General features: G+C 40.9%; 1 protein-coding gene and 1 long non-coding RNA gene across 3 annotated transcripts in view; one reads left to right on the top strand and one right to left on the bottom strand.

The window, feature by feature from the left end:
- quob (quattro b) overlaps positions 1-19,969 on the bottom strand; it is a 75,673-nt gene that overhangs the window by 38,857 nt on the left and 16,847 nt on the right. Inside the window, exon 1 of one of the 2 annotated variants that reach the window (XM_055213320.2) lies at positions 16,860-17,337. The exons of the other annotated variant lie outside the window; for it this stretch is intronic. Coding sequence (XP_055069295.2) covers positions 16,860-16,862 — 3 coding nt within the window. The 5' untranslated portion in view covers positions 16,863-17,337. Of the gene's footprint in view, positions 1-16,859; positions 17,338-19,969 lie in introns of those variants that run through there. 2 annotated transcript variants of the gene reach the window in all.
- LOC129450501 (uncharacterized) overlaps positions 1-19,969 on the top strand; it is a 38,595-nt gene that overhangs the window by 15,908 nt on the left and 2,718 nt on the right. The window lies entirely within an intron of this gene.

Genomic DNA, 19,969 nt, shown 5'->3' with positions numbered 1-19,969 from the left:
GATCCATCATGCCTTGTTACCACTGTGCAGGCTGGTGGTGATGTAATGGTGTGGGGGAAGTTTTCTTGCCACACTTTAGGCCTCTTAGTGCCAATTGGGCATCGTTTAAATGCCACAGCCTACCTGAGCATTGTTTCTGACCATGTCCATCCCTTTATGACCACCATGTACTCTGATGGCAGGATAATGCACCATGTCACAAAGCTCGAATCATTTCAAATTGGTTTCTTGAACATGACAATGAGTTCACTGTACTTAAATTGCCCCCACAGTCACCAGATCTCAACCCAATAGAGCATCTTTGGGATGTGGTTGAACGGGAGCTTCGTGCCCTGGATGTGCATCCCACAAATCTCCATCAACTGCAAGATGTTATCCTATCAGTATGGGCCAACATTTCTAAAGAATGCTTTCAGCACCTTGTTGAATCAATGCCACAGAGAATTAAGGCAGTCAAATGGGGTCAAACACCGTGTTAGTATGGTGTTCCTAATAATAATAATAATAACTAGATAGGTACATTTCCTGAAGAAAATGTGAGTGGTGCTTGCCGTGGCAAAATTCTGGGGACCATATATGATAATAATCAAGCCAAAAGTAAAACGATCCAACTCCCGTGTCTCTACGATGTTCTGATGCAGAGATATAAGGCTTTGTTTACTCTGTTGCTAGGGTACTGTATTTGGTTGCTAGGGAAAAAATTGGCATCCACTGGTGATTACACTCCAAGTCACAAGTAAAATGGTCCAACCCCCGTGTCTCTACGATGTTTTGATGCGGAGATATAAGGCTTTGTTTACTCTGTTGCTAGGGTACTGTATTTGGTTGCTAGGGGGAAAATTGGCATCCACTGGTGATTACACTCCAAGTCACAAGTCAAACGGTCCAACCCCCGTGTCCCTACGATGTTCTGATGCGGAGATATAAGGCTTTGTTTATTCTGTTGCTAGGGTACTGTATTTGGTTGCTAGGGAAAAAATTGGCATCCACTAGTGATTACCCACCGAGTCACGAGTCAAACGGTCCAACCCCCGTGTCTCTACGATGTTCTGATGCTGAGATATAAGGCTTTGTTTACTCTGTTGCTAGGGTACTGTATTTGGTTGCTAGGGAAAAAAACGGCATCCACTAGTTATTACCCGCCGAGTCACGAGTCAAACGGTCCAACCCCCGTGTCTCTACGATGTTCTGATGCGGAGATATAAGGCTTTGTTTACTCTGTTGCTAGGGTACTGTATTTGGTTGCTAGGGGGAAAATTGGCATCCACTAGTGATTACCCTCCGAGTCACGAGTCAAACGGTTCAACCCCCGTGTCTCTACGATGTTCTGATGCGGAGATATAAGGCTTTGTTTACTCTGTTGCTAGGGTACTATATTTGGTTGCTAGGGAAAAAAATGGCATCCACTAGTGATTACCCACCGAGTCACGAGTCAAACGGTCCAACCCCCGTGTCTCTACGATGTTCTGATGCTGAGATATAAGGCTTTGTTTACTCTGTTGCTAGGGTACTGTATTTGGTTGCTAGGGAAAAAAACGGCATCCACTAGTGATTACCCTCCGAGTCATGAGTCAAACGGTCCAACCCCTGTGTCTCTACGATGTTCTGATGCGGAGATATAAGGCTTTGTTTACTCTGTTGCTAGGGTACTGTATTTGGTTGCTAGGGGAAAAAATGGCATCCACTAGTGATTACCCTCCGAGTCACGAGTCAAACGGTCCAACCCCCGTGTCTCTACGATGTTCTGATGCGGAGATATAAGGCTTTGTTTATTCGGTTGCTAGGGTGCTCAAATTTGGTTGCTAGGGGCGTGGCTTGGGAGTGGCCAATGATGTGCCCAATTGTTACACGCCTAGGCACAAGTAAAACGGTCCAACCCCCGTGTCTCTACGATGTTCTGATGCCGAGATATAACTGTTTGAATTTTATGTTGCTAGGGTGCTCATAAGTGGTTGCTAGGGGCGTGGCTTAGTAAGTCTTTAAGGATCCTGAGAGACTGATTGGATGCCTGAGTAAAATGAGCCCACCCCCATGTCTCTATGACATTGTGGTGCAAAGATATCCATCTGGGCATTTTATAATGGCAGTCTATGGGATAGGTTGCTAGGGTGCCCAAAATTGTTGCTAGGGTGAACTTACACCCCATTGTGGGGTACGTCCTGACAGAGTCTAGCACCCTCTTCAAATGTTGTGACCCACATGCTTCTACGAAATCCTCGCCCGGACCTATGACCCATCAAAGTTTTTCGCAATGTTAAGTCTATGGGATTTTCGCCCATTGACTTTGAATGGGAAATTTCGGGTGCCTCTTACACCCCAGGGGTACAGCTTACACCCCAATGTGATGTTTGTTCTTAAAGAGCCTACCACACTCTTCAAATGTTGTAACCCACATGTTTTTACAACACCCTCGAGCAGAGCTATGACCCTTCAAAGTTCGGCGCAATGTTAAGTCAATGGGATTTTTCGGGTGGTTTTTCGCCCCCCTTTCGAAAACCCTGCACCCGATTGCTTATAAAAGATATAGCCCACTTCTCCTCAACAATCCGGTCAAGTTGATCCCTCTTTTATGGCTCTACGACAAACCGTGCGGGACGAGTTACGCGCCGAAATTTTGTGCAGACATAAGAATAAAGATATAATAATAATTATAATAACTAGATAGTTACATTTCCTGAAGAAAATGTGAAGTGGTGCTTGCCGTGGCAAATTTCTGGGGACAGTATATGATTATACTTCCAGTCACGAGTAAAACGATCCAAAGCCAGTGTCTCTATGATGTTCTGATGCGGAGATATAAGGTTTTGTTTACTCTGTTGCTAGGGTACTGTTTTTGGTTGCTAGGGAAAAAATGGCATCCCATAGTGATTACAAGCAGAGTCACAAGTCAAACGGTCCAACCCCCGTGTCTCTACGATGTTCTGATGCAGAGATATAAGGCTTTGTTTACTCTGTTGCTAGGGTACTGTATTTGGTTGCTAGGGAAAAAATGGCATCCCATAGTGATTAGACTCTGAGTCACGAGTCAAACGGTCCAACCCCCATGTCTCTACGATGTTCTGATGCGGAGATATAAGGTTTTGTTTCCTCTGTTGCTAGGGTACTGTATTTGGTTGCTAGGGAAAAAAATGGCATCCCATAGTGATTACACTCCGAGTCATGAGTCAAACGGTCCAACCCCCGTGTCTCTACGATGTTCTGATGCGGAAATATAAGGCTTTGTTTACTCTGTTGCTAGGGTACTGTATTTGGTTGCTATGGAAAAATATGGCATCCCATAGTGATTACCCGCCGAGTCACGAGTCAAACGGTCCAACCCCCGTGTCTCTACGATGTTCTGATGCGGAGATATAAGGCTTTGTTTACTCTGTTGCTAGGGTACTGTATTCGGTTGCTAGGGGAAAAATTGGCATCCCATAATGATTACAATCCGAGTCACGAGTCAAACGGTCCAACCCCCGTGTCTCTACGATGTTCTGAGGCGGAGATATAAGGCTTTGTTTACTCTGTTGCTAGGGTACTGTATTTGGTTGCTAGGGAAAAAATGGCATCCCATAGTGATTACACGCCGAGTCACAAGTCAAACGGTCCAACCCCCGTGTCTCTACGATGTTCTGATGCAGAGATATAAGGCTTTGTTTACTCTGTTGCTAGGGTACTGTATTTGGTTGCTATGGAAAAAAATGGCATCCCATAGTGATTACACGCCGAGTCACGAGTCAAACGGTCCAACCCCCGTTTCTCTACAAAGTTTTGATGCAGAGATATAAGGCTTTGTTTACTCTGTTGCTAGGTTACTGTATTTGGTTGCTAGGGGAAAAAATGGCATCCCATAGTGATTAGACTCTGAGTCATGAGTCAAACGGTCCAACCCCCGTGTCTCTAGGATGTTCTGATGCGGAGATATAAGGTTTTGTTTACTCTGTTGCTAGGGTACTGTATTTGGTTGCTAGGGGAAAAAATGGCATCCCATAGTGATTACACGCCGAGTCACGAGTCAAACGGTCCAACCCCCGTGTCTCTACGATGTTCTGATGCGGAGATATAAGGTTTTGTTTACTCTGTTGCTAGGGTGCTGTATTTGGTTGCTAGGGACAAAATTGGCATCCACTAGTGATTACACTCCGAGTCACGAGTCAAACGGTCCAACCCCCGTGTTTCTACGATGTTCTGATGCGGAGATATAAGGCTTTGTTTATTCGGTTGCTAGGGTACTGTATTTGGTTGCTAGGGAAAAAATTGGCATCCACTAGTGATTACACTCCGAGTCACGAGTCAAACGGTCCAACCCCCGTGTTTCTACGATGTTCTGATGCGGAGATATAAGGCTTTGTTTACTCTGTTGCTAGGGTACTGTATTTGGTTGCTAGGGAAAAAATGGCATCCCATAGTGATTACACGCCGAGTCACAAGTCAAACGGTCCAACCCCCGTGTCTCTACGATGTTCTGATGCAGAGATATAAGGCTTTGTTTACTCTGTTGCTAGGGTACTGTATTTGGTTGCTATGGAAAAAAATGGCATCCCATAGTGATTACACGCCGAGTCACGAGTCAAACGGTCCAACCCCCGTTTCTCTACAAAGTTTTGATGCAGAGATATAAGGCTTTGTTTACTCTGTTGCTAGGTTACTGTATTTGGTTGCTAGGGGAAAAAATGGCATCCCATAGTGATTAGACTCTGAGTCATGAGTCAAACGGTCCAACCCCCGTGTCTCTAGGATGTTCTGATGCGGAGATATAAGGTTTTGTTTACTCTGTTGCTAGGGTACTGTATTTGGTTGCTAGGGGAAAAAATGGCATCCCATAGTGATTACACGCCGAGTCACGAGTCAAACGGTCCAACCCCCGTGTCTCTACGATGTTCTGATGCGGAGATATAAGGTTTTGTTTACTCTGTTGCTAGGGTGCTGTATTTGGTTGCTAGGGACAAAATTGGCATCCACTAGTGATTACACTCCGAGTCACGAGTCAAACGGTCCAACCCCCGTGTTTCTACGATGTTCTGATGCGGAGATATAAGGCTTTGTTTATTCGGTTGCTAGGGTACTGTATTTGGTTGCTAGGGAAAAAATTGGCATCCACTAGTGATTACACTCCGAGTCACGAGTCAAACGGTCCAACCCCCGTGTTTCTACGATGTTCTGATGCGGAGATATAAGGCTTTGTTTACTCTGTTGCTAGGGTGCTGTATTTGGTTGCTAGGGAAAAAATTGGCATCCCATAATGATTACAGTCCAAGTGACGAGTCAAACGGTCCAACCCCCGTGTCTCTACGATGTTCTGATGCCAAGATATAACTGTTTGAATTTTATGTTGCTAGGGTGCTCAAAAGTGGTTGCTAGGGGCGTGGCTTAATACCTATGTAAGGATCCTGAGAGACTGATTGGATGCCTGAGTAAAATGAGCCCACCCCCATGTCTCTATGACACTGTGGTGCAAAGATATCCATCTAGGCATTTTATAATGGCAGTCTATGGGAGATGTTGCTAGGGTGCCCAAAATGGTTGCTAGGGGCGTGGCTTAATAGCTCTGGGACTATCCTGATAGATTGATTGGATGTCTGAGTAAAATGAGCCCACCCCCTTGTCTCTACGACAATGTAAAGCAAAGATATCCCATCTGGAACTTTTTTATTCCCTTATATGGGCATGTTTCCTGCCCCATTATAAGTCAATGGGAAATTTCGGGTGCCTCTTACACCCCAGGGGTACAACTTACACCCCATTGTGATGTATGTTCTTACAGAGTCTACCACCCTCTTCAAGTGTTGTAACCCACATGTTTCTACAAAATCCTCGAGTGGAGCTATGACTGGTCAAAGTTGGGCGCAATGTTAAGTCAATGGGATTTTTCGGGTGGTTTTTCGCCCCCCTTTCGAAAATCCTGCACCCAATCCCTTAAAAAAGATATAGCACACCATTCCTCAATAAACCGGTCAATTTGGGCCCTCTTTTATGGGTCTACGACAAACCGTGTGGGACGAGTTACGCGCCGAAATTTTTGCGACATAAGAATAAAGATATAACTAGATATTAAAGTTTGAAGACAAACTTTATGTTGGCTTGAAAAAGCGTAGCCTGAACGTTTAAAACGGTTTGACAGAAGTTTAGTATCTGGCTGTTAGTTTAAGTATGAAGGTAGCATGATTTAGCATGATGTTAACATGAAAAGCATGAAGCTAACATGATTAGCATGATGCTAGCATGATTAGCATGAAGCTAACATGATGTTAGCATGATTAGCATGAAGCTAACATGATGTTAGCATGATTAGCATGAAGCTAACATGATGTTAACATGATTAGCATGAAGCTAGCATGAAGCTAGCATGATTAGCATGAAGCTGTCATGAAGCTAGCATGATTAGCATGAATCTAGCATGAAGCTAGCATGATTAGCATGAAGTTAGCATGAAGCTAACATGATTAGCATAAAGCTAGCATGATGCTAGCATGATTAGCATGAAGCTAGCATGAAGCTAGCATAATTAGCATGAAGCTAGCATGAAGCTAGCATGATTAGCATGAAGCTAGCATGAAGCTAGCATGATTAGCATGAAGCTAGCATAAAGCTAGCGTGATTAGCATGAAGCTAGCATGAAGTTAGCATGATTAGCATGAAGCTAACATGATTAGCATGAAGCTAGCATGTTTAGCATTAAGCTAGCATGATGCTAGCATGATTAGCGTGAAGCTAGCATGAAGCTAGCATGATTAGCGTGAAGCTAGCATGAAGCTAGCATGATTACCGTGAAGCTAGCATGATGCAAGCATGATTAGCGTGAAGCTAGCATGAAGCTAGCATGATTAGCATGAAGCTAGCATGATTAGCATTAAGTTAGCATGAAGCTAGCATGATTAGCATGAAGCTAGCATGAAGCTAACATGATTAGCATGAAGCTAGCATGATTAGCATGAAGCTAGCATGAAGCTAGCATGAAGCTAACATGATTAGCATGAAGCACGCATGTTTAGCATGAAGCTAGCATGATGCTAGCATGATTAGCATGAAGCTAGCATGATGCTAACATGATTAGCATGAAGCTAGCATGATGCTAACATGATTAGCATGAAGCTAGCATGATGCTAGCATGATTAGCATGATTAGCATGAAGCTAGCATGATTAGCATGAAGCTAGCATGAAGCTAACATGATTAGCACGAAGCCAGCATGATGTTAGCATGATAAGCATGATAAGCATGAAGCTAGCATGATGTTAGCATGATTAGCATGAAGCTAGCATGATTAGCATGAAGCTAGCATGATTAGCATGAAGCTAGCATGATGCTAGCATGATTAGCACGAAGCTAGCATGATACTAGCATGATTAGCACGAAGCTAGCATGATGTTAGCATGATTAGCATGAAGCTAGCATGATGTTACCATGATTAGCATGAAGCTAGCATGAGGCTAACATAATTAACATGAAGTAAGCATAAGGTTAGCATGATTAGCATGAAGCTAACATGATTAGCATGAAGCTAGCACTATTTAACGTGAAGCTAACAAGATTTAACGTGAAGTTAGCATGATTAGCATGATGTTAGCATGATTAGCATGAAGCTAGCACTATTTAACGTGAAGCTAACAAGATTTAACATGAAGTTAGCATGATTTAGCATGAAGTTAGCAAGATTTATTATGAAATTAGCATAAAGCTAGCATGAAACTAGCATGAAGCTAATATGACTTAGCATGGAGCTAGCATGACGCTAACATGACCCAAAGACCCAACCCCCATGTCTCTATGATGTTCAGATCCAGAGATATAAGGCTTCGTTTATTATGTTGCTAGGGTGTTCATATTTGGTTGCTAGGGGCGTGGCTTAATACCTCAATAAGAATCCTAAGAGACTGATTGGATGCCTGAGTAAAATGAGCCAACCCCTATGTCTCTATGACACTCTGGTGTAAAGATATCCATCTGGGCTTTTTATAATGGTAGTCTATGGGAGATGTTGCTAGGGTACCCAAAATTGTTGCTAGGGGCGTGGCTTAATAGCTCTGGGGCGATCCTAAGAGACTAATTGGATGACTGAGTAAAATGAACCCACCCCCATGTCTCTACGACACTCTAAAGTAAAGATATTCCATCTGGGACGCTTTTATTCCCTTATATGGGCATGTTTCCTGCCCCATTATAAGTCAATGGGAAATTTTGGGGGCCTCTTACACCCCAGGGGTATAGCTTACACCCCATTTTGATGTATGTTCTTACAGAGCCTGTCAGCCTCCTTAAATGTGGTAAGCCACAAGTTTCTACAAGTTTCTCACTCGTAGCTATGACCCGTCAAAGTTTGTCTCCATGTTAAGTAAATGGGAGTTTTGGGGTGTTTGAGCCCCCCGTTTAGGAATTCGGAAGGTCCCATCAGTTAGAAAAGATATAGCACACTAAGTCAGACCAGTCTTAAGGTCCGTGGAAAATTTGGTGCATGTAGCTTGAAAGCTCTAGGACGAGTTAGTGTCGATAATTTTGGGGTGCTAAGAAGAATAATAATAATAATAACTAGATATTAAAGTTTGAAGACAAACTTTATGTTGGCTTGAAAAAGCGTAGCTTGAACGTTTAAAATGGTTTGACAGAAGTTTAGTTTAGTAGGCTATCTGGCTGTTAGAATGTTTAAGTATGAAGGTAGCATGATTAGCATGAAGTTAGCCTGATGTTAGCATGAAGCTAGCATGATGATAGCATGATTAGCATGAAGCTAGCATGATGCTAGCATGATTAGCATGAAGCTAGCATGATGTTAACATGATGTTAACATGATGTTAGCATGATGCTAACATGATTAGCATGATGCTAACATGATGCTAGCATGATTAGCATGAAGCTAGCATGATTAGCATGATGTTAACATGATTAGCATGACGCTAGCATGATTAGCATGAAGCTAACATGATTAGCATGAAGCTAGCATGATGTTAGCATGATTAGCATGAAGCTAGCATGATGCTAGCATGATTAGCATGATGTTAGCATGAAGCTAACATGATGCTAGCATGATTAGCATGAAGCTAGCATGATGTTAACATGATTAGCATGAAGCTAGCATGATGCTAACATGATTAGCATGAAGTTAGCATGATGCTAACATGATTAGCATGAAGCTAGCATGATGCTAGCATGATTAGCATGATGCTAGTATGATTAGCATGATGCTAGCATGATTAGCATGAAGTTAGCATGATGCTAGCATGATTAGCATGAAGCTAGCATGATGTTACCATGAAGCTAGCATGATGCTAGCATGATTAGCATGAAGCTAGCATGATGTTAGCATGATTAGCATGAAGCTAGCATGATGTTAGCATGGTTAGCATGAAGCTAGCATGATGCTAGCATGATTAGCATGAAGCTAACATGATGTTAGCATGATTAGCATGAAGTTAGCATGATGCTAGCATGATTAGCATGAAGCTAGCATGATGCTAGCATGATAAGCATGAAGCTAACATGATGTTAATATGATTAGCATGAAGCTAGCATGATGTTAGCATGAAACTAGCATAATTCTAGCATGATTAGCATGAAACTAGCATGATTCTAGCATGATTAGCATGAAGCTAACATGATTCTAGCATGATTAGCATGAAGCTAGCATGATTCTAGCATGATTAGCATGATGCTAGCATGATGCTAGCATGATTATCATGAAGTAAGCATAAGGTTAGCATGATTAGCATGAAGCTAGCATGATTTAACGTGAAGCTAGCATGATTAGCATGATGCTAACATGATTAGCATGACGGTAGCACTATTTGGCGTGCAGCTCACAAGATTTAACATGAAGCTAACATGATTTAGCATGAAGTTAGCAAGATTTATTATGAAATTAGCATAAAGCTAGCATGAAACTAGCATGAAGCTAGTATGACTTAGCATGGAGCTAGCATGAAGCTAACATGACCCAAAGACCCAACCCCCATGTCTCTATGATGTTCAGACCAAGAGATATAAGGCTTTGTTTATTATGTTGCTAGGGTGCTCATATTTGGTTGCTAGGGGCGTGGCTTAATTCCTCAATAAGAATCCTATTAAGACTGATTGGATGCCTGAGTAAAATGAGCCCACCCCTATGTCTCTATGACACTCTGGTGTAAAGATATCCATCTGGGCTTTTTATAATGGTAGTCTATGGGAGATGTTGCTAGGGTACCCAAAATTGTTGCTAGGGGCGTGGCTAAATAGCTTTGGGGCAATCCTAAGAGACTGATTGGATGACTGAGTAAAATGAGCCCACCCCCATGTCTCTACGACACTCCAAAGTAAAGATATTCCATCTGGGACGCTTTTATTCCCTTATATGGGCATGTTTCCTGCCCCATTATAAGTCAATGGGAAATTTTGGGGGTCTCTTACACCCCAGGGGTACAGCTTACACCCCATTGTGATGTATGTTCTTACAGAGCCTGTCAGCCACCTTAAATGTGGTAAGCCACAAGTTTCTACAAGTTTCTCACTCACAGCTATGACCCGTCAAAGTTTGTCTCAATGTTAAGTCAATGGAAATTTTGGGGTGTTCAAGCCCCCCGTTTAGGAATTCGGAAGGTCCCATCAGTTAGAAAAGATATAGCACACTAAGTCAGACCAGTCTGAAGGTCTGTGGAAAATTTGGTGCATGTAGCTTGAAAGCTCTAGGACGAGTTAGTGTCAGAAATTTTGGGGGATAAGAAAGAATAATAATAATAATAATAAGTTTAAATGCAATAACAGTATGTTGGCTTTTTCAAAGCCAACATAATAATAATAAGTTTAATAGCAATAACAGTATGTTGGCTTTTTCAAAGCCAACATAATAATAATATCCCTGAGCAATAGTAATAGTGATGCCTTGCATAAATGCAAGCACCACTAATAATAATAATAATTCCTTACATTTATATAGCGCTTTTCTCAGTACTCAAAGCGCTTTACATATGAATGGGGGAATCTCCTCAATCACCACCATTAATAATCCTTTAGGTTCATAAATCACATACACAGTTTGCGCATTTATATTCACAACCTATTTAATCTCAGCAGAGTCATGCTTCACCTTCGGCATTCACAAACAGGTCTTTCCAACTTGTTTTACAACTCGTATATTTTATTGATGTTCTCCCCAGATTGCCCTGCAGATGAAACAACGCTCTGTGGTTTCTCGCTGAGATCCAAGACCGCAAAACTGCCTCCAAATGATATCACATTTCATTAGATTTTGATTGAGGGTCAATGAACTTATTTCCAAAATAAACTTGAGACACAAACGACCATGAACATACCTTAACACTCGCACACACGTATCGCTTACATTTTCCTACAATTCGGAAAGTCTACACCTTTTCCATCATCGAGGTGTCGATCGGTCGCAGCAGGAAATATTATTAATGTCATTGAATCATAAAGATGAAGTAAATCACATTGAGCATTCAGACATTATGTCAGGTGGCAAAGAGAAAGGAAAGAATCGTCATTGTTCTTACTGTGGTTTTGGCAAGGCTTTGTTACGTGCCATATAGTAAGTGCTTTTCTTAGATGTTGTTTGAGACACCAACTGAGTGAACATCTGGACCACAAGTAACATCCTAATGAAGAGCAGAAGTAAATCAGGCCGAGCTGTCTGTGTGCGTGACAGAAACTGAGAGGGGTCAAAGAAAACAAAATACACATCACAGGCCAGCTGCGGTTCATCCTCTTCAATATGATAGAAAAGCATAAAAACCGCCAGTAAGAGTCTTGGCAGGACGTTTTATGACATGTTATAGGTTGTGCGGTTATCCTCAGTACAACATGATAGCTTTGCTAGAAAAATTGGTTTTCTGTTCCTTTCTAGTTTATCTACTTTAAGGAATTGTCCGGTCCAGAATAGAAAAAATGTCCCACGTTTTACTCACTTAATCCATCCTTAGTGTATAAGACGCTTTTCAGCTTTATAATGGTATTGGATAGTGCCCCATTTTAAAGCCCCCAAAAGTGCATCCATCCACCCAAATCTAATCCAAACAGTTATTAAATGTCTTCCGAGGTAAAAACTATGGCTTTGTGCGTGTTCACGAGCCTGGACGCTTGATATCACAGAGCTTTACAAATGGGGCACTATTCAATGCCTTTATAAATCTGAAAAGAGCCAGGATATTATTTAATATAAATCTGACTGTGTTTGGCAGAAAGAGGAAAGTCATATACACCTAGCATGTAAAATATGGGATAATTTTATGTCGCCCTTTTCCTTTAATCTATCATACTGACATACCTCGCCAATTTCATTAACCGGCTTTGCCAAAATAAACCTGTTTAACCACATCAGGGCTCTGTTCCAGAAGCTAGCAAGTATTTACACTAACACAAAGACTATTATACCAAAACTATAGATACAGTGCTTTATAAATGATGGGTATTTTATACTTTATTAGCTTCCCAGGTAAAAAAGTAGTACACTTCCATAGTGTACTTAAAGTGCTTTATTTTCGCAAACTAATTTTGTACTTAATTTAATAAAAAATTCATCTTACGTACTTCATAAGATGTTTTTAAGATCATCTAAGTGTGCTATTTTGAGACACCATTAATATGAACTAAAATATGCTAAAAATGTATTTAGGAACCACTTGTAGTAAACTTGAACCCATCTTTGTATGAAAGTTGAGTTCAAGTTTAATACAAGTGTTAAATAAATACATTTTTTAATACAGAGATAGTATGTTAAAAGTGCATTTTAGTTCATATTAATGGTGTCTCAAAATAGCACAGTGAAGTACACTTAGATGATCTTAAGAACATCTTAAGAAGAACTAAAGATGAATTTTTAGTATATAAAGTACAAAATTAGTGTGCGAAAATACAGCACTTTAAGTACACTATGGAGGTGTATTACTTTTTCACCTGGGTTAGCAATATGCAAATGCCAAAACACTCAAAACTGCAGAAGTTAGGATGCTGTCTATGTAGACTGATCACTACTTTTTTTTAAAACAGACTCAAACACCAGATTTAACCGGTCTGCACAAATCTCTCCCAGAATTCCTGTTATTTTGGGACTTTAAGCGGGTGATTTCTGCAGTGTTTCTTTGACAGCAATAATTTCACATATGTGGACATCTGGTTTAAAACCGAGCATACCGGATAGCAGCCATGAGTCGTGTGTACATGTGTGTGCGTTTAGTGGTAAGGTGTGTGTGTGTGTGTGTGTGTGTGTGTGTGTATGCATGACTTGTTAATGTTTGTACTTGCATGTTATTAGTGTTGTCAAGGTCTGTCAGAGGTCGTAACGGCCCGAGCACAGCGAGAGGGTTGTTTGTGTGTGAATGTGAGGGTTTGGTCTAATGTTGTTTTCGTCCAGCCGTCAAGCTCTCACTTTAACCATAGTATAAAAACAGCATGCAGGTGTGCAGCTCTCCCGAAAACACAACAAACATATCTCCCAAAAATCCAGACAAAAATGCATTTTTAAGTTGGCTCAATTTAAACATTTTGCATTGACATACCTTAACAAATATGCGCATCAGTATGTTTGTAAAAACTACTTAATTGTCCTAAAATATCTAAAACCTAGCTCTGGATTACTCTTAATCATGTCTAGGAATCTGCACCTGCATGTGTTTCACATTCTGTACATCACATTCATGTGTACCAAACACATTAAGACGCATTGCTTTAGCAAGACCTGATCTACTGTACACATTATACAGCCATAGACTCTCTAAAGTCAATTATATTAAAGTGGGTGTGTACACGACTCATTCACTGACTTTAAAAGAATTGAGCACAACAGTGCCTGCCCCAAAGAGATTTCAAAAGATTCTTAAACCAAGCTCAACATTACAAATCAAACGAAAGACATTAAATTCGGGAGGAATTGAACTCCTCTCATTTATATTTATGCATTTGGTATACGCTTTTATCCAAAGCAACTTACAGTGCATTACAAGGTTTACGTTATTTTCAGCAAGTGCGTTCCCTGGGTTCGAACCCATGGCATTTGGTGATGCTAATGTAATGATCTACCACTGAGCTATACAGGAACATAGATGATGTGATCGATTCAGAGCAGTAGAGTATAAAACAGTTTTGGAATCATCAATCCAGATAGTATTGTAAAAACATACATTTCGCTTTTTTTAGTTTATTGCAATATTATATATTGTGATATTATTGCGATTTGTTAATATTGTGATATTATTGCACGATTGGTTTGTTGCGATCATACAAATTTGTAAGTAGATTGAGAGTTGAGAGAGACGGCTTAATCAATGCTATCTCATGGTAATTTGTACGTATTTTACCAGGTGGCTAATTCGTATGAATTCATACGACCATATTTGTACATTTGTGTACGATTTGCCTTTGCCCCATGTGACGTTTCGGCGTTATTGTTTTATTTCTGAGTACGTTTACATGCACAGTCTCACACCAATTATGCTTAATAAACTGATAACGTTTGGGGTCATGTAAATGCGTAAAAATCTTTTCTTTTATCGGGGAAAGCCCATAAATGGCGTGAGGGAAAAATTATCGTCACAGGTTGTTTTTTACTTACTACCCCGATTTCGCGTTGCATGTAAACACTTTTATGGTGCGTTCCCACCAGCTGCGGTAAAGGCGGCAAAAACGCGCTAATCACGTGTAGTTGGACCTTGAACATTTTGAGTTTACTTGCTTCATTCGCGTGTGAAAGCCGTGCATGGAATTCTAGTCATTCGAGACATTCACGCTGAAATTCGGATCATGGGAGGGGCTTCTGCCTCTCCGCTGAGACTCCGCTCACGTCCTATAATCACGTCACTACTACAGCAAGGTCCTGATTGGTTAACAAGATGCAGAAATCCGCCGAAGTTCCGATTTTTCAACTTGCGCGTTTCCCGCTGCAACGCTCAATTTGTGCGTTCCGCGCCATTCGCGCCGCAGGATGCCTAATCGCGTCTTTGCATTGACTTCACTTATGTAAATCACCTGCGCTTGCCGCCTCTACCGCGGTAGGTGTGACATTTATCTTTCAGTAAGCGCAAAGTAACGCATAAAAGTTTGCGTTCGGATGGTCAAGCAGTTGGCAGAGAAACTGTGAAAATGAAAGCTTATGTCAAATTTACAGGTTGTGGAGACATGAGAAGAGATACAGCAGTATAGCGCAAGACAGATTTCCCATCGGCTTTTTGAACGACTGTACTATAGGCCGTGACATCACTGCCTGCATGAAACCTGACAAATCTCTAAATTTCAATGTAAACGCGTGTTTTCTGCATAGCCAGGTTATTGATTTGCATGTAAACGCATGAAACAGGTTTCTATAATAATCAGATTTTTGATAGTTATCCACTTATTCTGTGCGTGTAAACGCACTCACTGATAATCGTACAAACTTCGTACAAATTTTATTTGATTTAGCCAACTTGTAATAAATGTACAAATTCTCGTGAGATCAGTCTGGTCTGATTGTTTCATTCAAAGAGTTTGTGAGAGCATGCGGTCACTACTGATACTGATATTACTATGGTAACAGTGAATCCTCTGGTGATTGGTGGAAATCTCTTTATGATTATAGTTGCATAGTTTATCACTTCATATATTTAAATGAAGTTTAAATCACACTTCTACCGAAGCAAACACCATCACTTAAGTTCAGAGCTAGTGCTTTTGTAGGTTTATACCCTATTATTAAAATCATATTTGTCTATGAAGAAAATTTACAAACCTGACTGTGGTGCTCTATAAAGATTTTGTTTGCATATTTTTAAGACATAAACAACTATCAAGGCAATCATTTGGTTTCCCAGAAATGCCAATAAAACCACCAGAAAATGACTGTATGACAGAATATATATAATTGTAATGATGTGAGATGTTATTTCTGAAGGCGTGTTGTGAAGTCTGTAGTAATTTTTTTTGGCTGTGCATGTTTACATTCCAGTTATAAACTCCACCGACGTAATGTACTGTATCTCTCTCTACATCTGCATGTTAATGTTTGAAACACTGTACTATTAGAGATAAAGTACATCTGATGAAATAACTAAAAAAAAAAAATACAGACAGATTGTGGAGGCTGTACGAAACATCATCAGATGTTCAGAAAGAAACAGAGATGTAGTTTGGAAAGTGGGTCATGTGCTAAACTATCACAGCTCTTGCAGTCGAGCATCTCATGCATTGGGACGACTCCAAATCTTTAACATCACATTCAAAATCTTTTCTTTAAAACTTTTTAAACTTTATACTAATTAAAAACAAAGTTCAGATGTAAAAAATAGTTCAGGGGTCTCAAAAGCCAAAAAATATTACGACTTATAAAACAAAGCAAAATGTTCCCTTTATAAATCACAGATCACCTGCAAGTGTGCGTAAACAAATCATCCTCATATCCCTTCCTGCAAGCCCATTCTCCCGTCAATTTTTTTGAACTTTGCATGATAACTGGCATATGCACGTTTCCAGCCCCGTATGCTTTATAAATGAGACCCCTGATGTTAATGATCAAATGACTTTATCTATACTATCTATTTAAACACACATGATGCTTAAACTTGTCCATGTCAGCTTGAGTGTTGTCATTGAAGCAAAAAGTGGACACAATAAATATGTTCATTAGAGTTTTATCTACACATCTTCTAGTCTTTGTCTAGTCTAAACAAGTGCATGCGAGAGATCTTGAGTTCAGGGTTAGAAAAAAAGATACTGTAGCTGATCTTAAGTCAGTTTGTCTCTTAAAACGCTTACATTTTGCCGTTTATAAAGTGAAGCATTGTCTTTTTGACCAGTAACATTCATTACAAAGAGTGACAAAACATACTGAGAATGTGAGTGCATCTAATCTACTAAATCTTTGGTCTGTTTCCCAACACCAGTCAGCTATCAGAAAAACCAATCCAAACTAATTGTATTTACCATCTTGACGACAGGATTCGTCTACTGAGCTGTCATCCTCCAACAAAACAAACTCCCAGTTTAGTTCTGGAGATAAACGGGCATCGTTTCCGTGCTTTCCTACATCCAGAGGTGAATCCAGGACGTCTGTGCTGTTTGATTCGGACTGCAGTGGACGACAGCCATTGTGTAGCAAGTTTGCAAGTTTGTGCGAGGGCTGAACGCCTCCAAAAATGCACGAAATGTGAAGCGCTCTGTTGTCGGCTCACTGCGCTGTTTTGTCTTGACTGTAAAGAGCTTTTCAGCGTGAGAGAGAGAGAGAGAACGAGAGAAAGTAAAGACAGAGAGGAGGAGGAGGAGGAGGTCTTTCTTTCAGAGGAAATCCCCCTGAAGGGTTTTCATACTTTCCTCAGTGGCAAATCAGGACCTCCCTTCACACAAACACACACACATACAGACAGACAAAACGACCACTACATCAACCTCCCTAAACTCTTTCATTTCCTTTAGTACAGTTCAGTTTCTGTTTTAGACACATCAGGGAGAGAGAGAGAGAGAGAGAGAGAGAGAGAGAGAGAGAGAGAATTTCCTGGCACAGACTGCCTGGAATGTGTATAAACTTTCTCGCTCGCTCACCCCCACTCTCTCTCTTTCTCTCTCTCTCTTTCTCTCTCTCTCTCTCTTTCTCTCTCTCTCTCTCGCTCTATCACACCTGAATATTATTCACAAACATTTTCAAGCGCAGATTGTGGAATGAAAGCAACTGATAGTCACTAAATTGAAGCAGGAATATAACACTTCCAAAGACTTTATCTTTCTTTCTTTCTTTCTTGAATTGTTGTATAGTAAAGAGAGATCTATGCATGGTTGGAGGGGAGTGGTTAAAGAGATAGTAAGGGAAACATAAAACATATTTTGAATTCAAGAATTTTAATTAAAAAATGATTGTGAGGAAGGTTTTAATTTGAGAAAGTTGTTTACAAAACATAAATTGTAAAATGCGTATGATCTATGATGATTTCTCTTAAACAAGTCACCACTTAACTCGGTGTCTAGACAGAATATAACAAATGATTCTGGCCTGACATGAAAGAAAATGAGGAAAGACGATGGTTTCAATAATTAGTCCGGGGCTTCTTCATAGATACAATTTCACTCCATCACTCCCTCTCTCTCTCTCTCTCTCTCTCTCTGATAGCATCAAAATCAAAGAGAGACCATCATCAGTGTGGATAAAAGAGTCCTTGTGCTTAACAGATAACTGAAATAAAAAATGTGGTTTTCAAAAGTTACCAACAGTGTCTTCAGTGTTGTTACTAATGTAGGAAATGAGAATACAGTTTAAAGGGAAGGGAAGATTATTTGGTGGATAAGACATGGACTGATCTGTGATGTTTAGAAATGAAAGAGTCTATAGAGGAGACTGCAGAAGTCTGATCAAAGTCTGTCTGAGTCATATAAAACTATCCTGAAAAGAAGACAGACCGATAGAGAGAAAGACAGACAGACAGAGAGACAATCAGACAGACAAATAGAGAGTCAGACAGATAGAGAGAGAGACAAAGAAAAAGTCAGTCAGAAAAAGAGACAATCAGACATACCGAGAGACAGTCAGAGAAACAGAAAGAATGTAAGACAAACCGATAGAGAGACAGACAGACGGTCAGACAGAGAGACAATCAGAATTACAGAGAGACAGACCGACCGATAGAGAGACAGAGACAGTCAGACAGACCTATAGAGAGACAGAAAGAATTAGACAGTCAGACATATAGAGAGACAGTCAGTCAGACAGACCGATAAAGAGAAAGAAAGACAGAGACAGTCAGACAGACAGACAAAGAGACAATCAGACATATAGAGAGACAGTCAGTCAGACAGACAGACAGTCAGAGAGAGAGACAATCAGACATACAGAAAGACAGTCAGTCAGACAGACCGATAAAGAGACAGAAAGAAAGAGACAGTCAGACATATAGAGAGACAGTCAGTCAGACAGACCGACCTATAGAGAGACAGAAAGACAGAGACATTCAGTCAGACAGAGAGACAATCAGACATATAGAGTGTCAGACAGACCTACAGAGAGACAGACAGTCAGTCAAACAGAGAGACAATCAGACATACAGAGAGACAGTCAGTCAGACAGACCAATAGAGAGACAGAGACAGTCAGACAGACCTATAGAGAGACAGAAAGAAAGAGACAGTCAGACATATAGAGAGACAGTCAGTCAGACAGACCGATAAAGAGAAAGAAAGACAGAGACAGTCAGACAGACAGACAAAGAGACAATCAGACATATAGAGAGACAGTCAGTCAGACAGACAGACAGTCAGAGAGAGAGACAATCAGACATACAGAAAGACAGTCAGTCAGACAGACCGATAAAGAGATAGAAAGACAGAGACAGACAGAGAGACAATCAGACATACAGAGAGACAGTCAGTCAGTCAGTCAGACAGACCGATAAAGAGACAGAAGGACAGAGACAGTCAGACAGACAGACAAAGAGACAATCAGACATATAAAGAGACAGACAGACAGACAGTCAAAGAGAGAGACAATCAGAAAGACAGTCAGTCAGACAGATCGATAAAGAGACAGAAAGACAGAGATAGTCAGACAGACAGAGAGACAATCAGACATACAGAGAGACTGTCAGTCAGACAGACCAATAGAGAGACAGAAAGACAGAAACATTCAGTCAGACAGAGAGACAATCAGACATATAGAGAGACAGTCAGACAGACAGATAGACAGAGAGAAGGTCAGTCAGACAGACCGATAAAGAGACAGTCAGTCAGACAGACAGAGAGACAGTCAGTCAGACAGAAAGCCAGAGAGACAGAAGGACTGTCTGACAGAGAGGAATTCAAAGAGACAAACAGAGAGTCAGACACAGAAAGACTGTTAGACAGACAGACAGATAGAGAGAGAGACAGACTAACAGAAAGACAATCAGACACACAGAGAGACACCGTCAGACAAAGAGACAGAGTCAGTGAGACAGCTGTGGGTGCTGTGGGTTGTAGATTCAGCTGGGCTCGGCTGAATTGAACACAAGACTTTAATCCAGCAGAAAGCCCTGAAGCTGTTCGTCCATCAGGGGGTCTCAGCCTCCATCAGGG

The sequence above is a fragment of the Misgurnus anguillicaudatus genome, chromosome 8, assembly GCF_027580225.2.
Source record: "Misgurnus anguillicaudatus chromosome 8, ASM2758022v2, whole genome shotgun sequence".
NCBI lineage: Eukaryota > Metazoa > Chordata > Actinopteri > Cypriniformes > Cobitidae > Misgurnus > Misgurnus anguillicaudatus.
This window is presented reverse-complemented; position numbering and strand designations above follow the sequence as displayed.